A 6,752-nucleotide genomic window follows, 5' to 3' on the forward strand; every position below is an offset into this window, starting at 1 on the left:
GGAAACACTATACAGGGTCGCTATGAGTCGGAACCGACTCGATGGCACTCAACAACAACAACAACAAGGTAATGTATGGAAACAAGCTCTCTGCATAGCACAATATTGCAAAATGTTAGCAATAGCAGATTGCAGCTCAATGTCATATTAAAATGCAAAGAACTGACTGTACAATTTCAGCCTGTATGTCAAACAAATCTTAACATCAAACAGTTTTATGTTCGTAATGATGGCCATATTGCATTCTGAGTTCCGGTTGAGCATGTCTCACACAAAGTCATGATTTCCAGTGCAAGGTTTGGAATGGAATCTTTACATGGAGCTCACCTAAGCAGCACGCGCATGCATACACAGCTCCATCAGACATCCCCAACTGAGTACTCACTTGCAGTCCTCACTCTCCAGCAGGCCCCGGTATGTGTTGATCTCACACTCTAGCCGCGCCCGGACATCCAGCAGCACCTGGTACTCCTGGTTCTGCCGCTCCAAGTCACTCCGGATCTCAGCGAGCTGGTCTTCGACGTTGGTGATCATGCACTGCACCTGGGACAGCTGGGAGCTGTAGCGCGCCTCCGTCTCTGTCAGTGTGTTTTCCAGGGAGTCTCTCTGTTGTGGAAAGAGATAACAGATCACCATATAAAGTTCCTTTCTTCCAGACTATTAATTCAACTCTTGCCAAAAACTCAAAAACCCTTCCTCCTCCTCACGATTTCCAGTCCTTACAATTACTCCAAGATCCTGAACTCTGTCAGCACCTCAAGAGAACCTACCAGGTTGTGCTGGGCCTGCAGCTCGATCTCCAGGGCATTGACAGTGCGTCTCAGCTCGATGATCTCTGCCTGGCAGGTCTGTAGCTGCTCTGAGCTGGAAACCACCTGCTTGTTCAGCTCCTCGGTCTGGAACATTCAAAGGGAAGAAGACAAGAGTCAGACCCTGCCTTATAGACCCAGGAGGTATCTCAAGTCCTGAGTGGTCACATGCTTAAATGTTCACCTGTGTGGTAAACCATTCCTCCACATCCCTGCGGTTGGTCTCCACCAGAGCCTCATACTGACACCTGGTGTCATTCAGGACACGGTTCAGGTCCACAGTGGGGGCAGCGTCCACCTCCACATTGAGGCGATCCCCAATCTGGCAACGCAGGATGTTGACTTCCTGTGGATGCAGAAAATATATCCTTCAATAAAGGGTGGACAGAGCATGAGAAATTGTGTCATTGTTCAAACCCTGTCAGTCTATTTCCTTGGGAAAAAAACTTAAGTTGTGACATCTTGAGGTTAGGATGTCTGCATTCCATGGAGCACAGATCCCTTCTCACCATGACCATGCCACTGCTCTCCAATTCAGAGAGAATTCCCAAGCATTTACCCAAGTACCATTAAAGGATTAACTCATACCCAACTTTCCCAGATGCCGACTGACTATGCATGATCTCAGAACTCAAAGAATTGGCTGTGCAATTTCATATTGTGTGTCAAACAGTTCTTGCCATCAAGTAAGATGTAAAATCATGCCCTAGCCCATCTCAAGAGAAAGATGGAGCCCAGGTAAGTTTTCACCAAGACCTTGAAAGGATGGAAACTCAGATTCATCAAGCTTGGTGCTGTGGCATTTGGAGAAGGGAAATAACCTTGTACAGCACTGATAAGCAACACTGGAGTTCATCTTACAATCCAGTGATGGAAAAGCTCTGGGGAACTCAAAAATGCACCTGTTTTGAGTGAAAGATACATTTTATCCAGGGTTATGGATAGGTGTCATCCCTCTGAAATATTTTTTTTTGAAATCTTTTTTATCAGATGTTTTCATGTTTTTAAAAGAAACTGAGAAAGATAAAATCAGCCTGGTACTCCAGGTTGTTCCACTCCAAATCACTAAAGCCTGAGACTGAATTGGGCTTCGGAGCTCACCTCCTCATGGTTCCTCTTGAGACACAATAGCTCCTCCTTCAGAGACTCCACCTGGGCCTCCAGGTCAGACTTGCACAGGGTCAGCTCATCCAGGATCCTGCGTAGGCTATTGATGTCGGGCGGCTGGTGAGCTTGAACTGCCACCCTCGCAGTTCAAACAGCTTTGCAATCTGGCACATTAACCCACAGTGCCATAGCAGGACTCCTTAAAAAGTAGAGCACCAGAAAAAATACAAAGACCCCAAGAAGATGGATTGACACAGTGGCAGAAACAATGGGCTCAAACATGACAATAATTGTAAGGGTGGTACAGGACTGGGCAATGTTTTGTTCTGTTGTACGTAGGCTTGTTGTGAGTCAGAACCAACTCAACAGCACCTAACAACAACATGGCTGCTTTTGACTACATTGCAGAGTTGAATAGTTATACCAGAGATCATCTGGCACCCAAGCCTGACTTATGTACCATCTTGTCCTTTACAGAAAAAGTTTGAAAGCCTTTTTCTTCCCTAAAGAAACTTTAATCAGCTAAAGGATAAGAAGAAAAAGAAATACCTGAAAGGAAAAATATGTTAGGAGTAGTCTACCAGAGTTCAGGTGGCAGTATTGAAGCATCACACCTCATACTCACAAAGAAAGGAAACCAGGACAAAGTGGCCAGAGGTATCTTTGTATTTATGGTAACCTTAGCTCAAAGTCTCTGAAAAGTTCTCTCTGTTTTTTTCTGAACTTACTCCTCTTTCTGAGATCTGTAAACATTCCTTGTTGTTGTTGTTAAGTGCCATTCTGTCGGTTCCAACACATAGCAACCCGGTATAGGGTTTTCGAGGAGCAGCTGATAAACTTGAACCACTGACCTTGCAGTTCAAACTGACCTTGCAGTCCAACACATTAACCTGCAGTGCTGCACCAGGTCTCTTTAAACACTCCTGTTGTTGCTTGTGTTGTTATTGCTGTTGTTCAGTGTCATCGAGTCAGTTCAGACTCATAGCCACCCTGTGTAGGGTTTCCAAGGAATGGCTGGTGAGTTTGAAATGCCGACCTTGCAATTCAAACCAATCTTGTGGTCCAGTGCTTAAACCTACAGCACCACAGAGGTGTAAATATGCTAATTTGAGATGCTTCCAGAACCAACCATATAGCCTGTGAGAATAAAGCTTGATTGTCTTTGCCAAGAACAGATCTGTCGTCTCCAAATATGTGTCTTTCCAACCCCTCTGGGATCATATTACTCTTTGACTCGTCCAAACCCTAGGGAGTCTCCAGATTGTCCAACAGTTCCTCTTCTTACCAAGTAGCTGGCACTACCTCACCTTCTCTTCCCTGTCACTCTGTCTTTTGTTCTGTACAGAAGCATGGTTCAAAAACAGTCCCAAAAGATTGTTTATGGAAGACAATATTAAATCACTTAAGAAGGATGGGTCTGGATTTCAAAGGCAGTGTGAGAGAAGCAGAATCCACTTAAACAACTGAATTCACATTTTCACTGACTATGTGAACAGAGAGAGATTCCTTTTCCCGTGTCTTATTGGCCTTATCTCTCAAATAGATGCAATAATAATGCTGTCCACCTTGTCATTTTAATTGTTAATTAACATTTTAATTATAAAGTACTGTGAACATTGCTAAAGGAGGAGAGAAATAATTATAATTAATATAATCTTTAGTTTCCTATTGTTGTCCCAGCCAGTTAAGATAAAGAATTTTGTGAAAATTCAACTTTATTGAGTAAGTATCTGGGCACCTCATTTACTTACCTTCTAAGTACTAGGGGCAACAACTGTATCCATGAGTTAATCAATCAAAAAAAAAAATGCAAATCTTAACATTAACTTAGTGACTGGGATAAGAAGCTAGTAGATAGCTTACTGTCTCCTACCGTCTCTAGTAAATTCTTGACTTTGTGGATTTGGTTACCTCATCTAGGGCAGTTGTTTAAAGGACATGTTCTCTGCATGGGGTTATATCATCCTGAAACTTCCTCTTTGGCTTTGACATCAAAATGGACTCTCCTCATTCTCTGGAAGTCCTCCACCCTTTCAGCTCTGTGCAATGCTTGGTTATGATGACGACAATGGTGACCATGACGATAGTGATGATAGCAGTTAATGAATACTTACTGTGTGCCAAACAAGGTGCTAAATACTTTTTGTGCATTTTCTCATTTGACCCTCCCATCAACCCTGTAACGCTGGTCCCTATTAATCTCAATTTACTGATGAGGAAACAGGGTAGGTAAGGCTAGCCAATAGGAGACAAAGATGGGATGCCAACAATTCAAGTGTCTAACTCCAGAGTCTGAACATCTACACCTAAGCACAGTATAAACACCTTACATTTGCCATAAAAGCTTCTCTGATTTTGTTAGGAGGACAAAACCTTAGATGCATTTCTGCCACTTGCTGCTCCCTTTATAGAGTTTCCTTCGGTTCCCAAGTAGAACTATGTTCCCCCAACCCAATGTCCTTACCAGTCCTATAAAGACCTGTCTGGCCAAGCAGTTCTCTCACTCAGCTAGTTTCTAAGGTACCTTCCTTAAGTAAGACCAAGTTATACTTATTTACTTCTCTTCTCCGGGGAATGGCCACCTTTTGCATAATTAGTTGTCCCGATTGGAAATTACATTGGCTTTTCTTAGTGTCTAAGCAAGTGGAAATGCACAGTGCCATAACCTAAGGCAATTTGGAACCTACAAGAAAGCCTTCCTAACCCTGTAAGTTCTACTTTCTAGAATCAAAGACTTCTCAAGCTGAATGGGTCTGACTTTATGGAGGAGAAAACTGGGATCCAGTGAAGTAAGAAACAAACACTTTCTAGTCAGACAGTCTAGTAAGTACCTTCACATATTGTCCCATCCTCAACATAGACCCTAGTATTCAGATTCTATTATTGTCACTGAGAATTTGGGGGAAACTAACTTGTTTGAGTTCACCCAAGTAAGTAGACTCAAATCTGCCTGGCCTATCACACTTCATTATGAGTTAGAGATGAGATACTGGTCGTGGTCAGGGCATGACAAATAAGAACTGACAGAAAACACAAAAGAGAAATTATGAAAGCGTAGTGGTTACGAATTGGGCTGCGAACCTTAAGGTCAGCGGTTCAAAACTACCAGCCGCTCCGCGGGAGAAAGATGAGGCTTTCTACTCCTGTAAAGATTTACACCCTTGGAAACCCTGTACAGGGTCGCTATGGGTCGGAACCGACTCGACGGCACTTAACAACAACAACAACAAAATGCGAACACAAAGACAAGAAAACACACTTAGGCTTCCTGCATATTGCTTTAGTCCTTAGCAGACTGGAGATTTAAAAAGTAACATATCCCACAAGCTTTCCATTGCAGAACACTACTGGGTAGACTTGTTGATCGTCCTGTGGACCAGGGATGGGGAACATCTGGTCCCTGGGCCATTTAAGGCCTGTAAAGTCGTTTGGTCTGGTCCCGCCAAGGCAACTGCAGTTCCAACCATCACATCAGGGGTGAGATATGTTTGACCAAATGTAACAGGCTTATTTTTAAGTTGATAATTTTGCATGGCCCATGAATGATGTTATAAATTTTGGAAGAAAAAAGGTTCCCCGTCCCTGCTGTAGATGCTGACAAAAGTTTCCATCTCAAAGAACTCATGTCAACTATGGCTTTGACCCCAGATGTAAGGATGAAAAAAGTGCTTGGCTCAGTCTCATAGCAAATATAATTTCAGGGGAAACAGAGAGGAACAGGACAAGCAAAATTATCCAGGAGATGAGGCTGGGGAAAACCCAAGCATCTGCATGTGGCATGCACAGTCAGAAGAGCAGACCATGACAGGTCAGGAACAGGTCACCAAAGAGCATTTGAGTTACGGTGTTAGCGAAGAATATTGTAAGTACTGTGGACTGCCAGAGAACAATCAAATCTGCCTTAGACAAAGTACACCTAGAGTGCTCCTTAGAAGTCAGGGTGGCCAGACTTTATTTCTCATACTTTAGACATGTCATCAGAAGGATTCCATCCCTGGAGACAAACATCATGCTTAGTAAACTGGAGGGTCAACAAAAAGGAGAAATAACCCAAGGAGATGAACTGACCCAGGTGTAGAAACAATGGGCTCAGGCGTAACAAGTGTGCAGTTGGTGCAGGACCAGGCTTATTTATATATTTTGTTATGCAGAGGGTAGTTATGAGTCAGAACTGACTCGATGGTACATAACAACAACAGCAAAGAGCAATGTTGTTGTTGTTAAGTGCCATGGAATCAGTTCCAACTCATAGTAACCCCACAGAGGGTTTCCAAGGAGCAGCTAGTGGGTTTGAACCATTAACCTTGTGGTTAGCAGTTCAATGTTTATCCTACAGCTCCATACCAAGACTCCAAAGAGCAATGGATATGCCAAATTACCAAGACAATGGAGAAAGTACCTGGGATCCTGTCAGAAGACAGGATCAAAAACTACCAAACAGGACTGGGTAGAGCATGCAAACCTAATGCAGGGTTTGTGGGAGGGGTGGGAGTGGGGAACTAAAGAGGAAAGAAGAGGTGGTATGAAAGAATACAGGACAGTATACAGATTCTACTACTTGACTCAAAAAAAGGACTGTACTTTCATGCCCTTAAGAAACTTAGCTATGTGTTGTTGTTGTTGTCAGTTCTGATTCATAGGAACCCTGTATAGGGTTTCCAAGGAGTGGCTGGTAAATCTGAACTGCTGACTTTGTGGTTCAAACCAACCTTACTGTCCAGTGCCTTACCAGGTCAGCAATAATCAAAATTATTAATAATGCTAATAAAAAAAAAATGTCTGGTTTACAAAGATTTCTGTAAGCACATCCTCACTGTTGTTGTTGTTGTTGTTGTT

General features: G+C 43.1%; 1 protein-coding gene and 1 pseudogene across 1 annotated transcript; both read right to left on the reverse strand.

Moving 5' to 3' along the window:
- Positions 1-367, reverse strand: part of LOC102842781 — a 6,083-nt pseudogene extending 5,716 nt beyond the window's left edge.
- A 14-nt stretch (positions 368-381) lies between these two features.
- LOC102839011 (keratin, type I cuticular Ha1-like) lies at positions 382-2,048 on the reverse strand (the record flags this gene model as incomplete). The annotated part of the gene is made up of 4 exons (XM_006832624.1): positions 382-606; positions 771-896; positions 994-1,155; positions 1,911-2,048. Coding segments are annotated over 4 exons (651 nt in total), but the record flags the coding sequence as incomplete, so codon positions are not given.
- Positions 2,049-6,752: the final 4,704 nt, after the last annotated feature.

The sequence above is a fragment of the Chrysochloris asiatica genome, unplaced genomic scaffold (assembly GCF_000296735.1).
Source record: "Chrysochloris asiatica unplaced genomic scaffold, ChrAsi1.0 scaffold00007, whole genome shotgun sequence".
In the NCBI taxonomy this organism is placed as follows: domain Eukaryota; kingdom Metazoa; phylum Chordata; class Mammalia; order Afrosoricida; family Chrysochloridae; genus Chrysochloris; species Chrysochloris asiatica.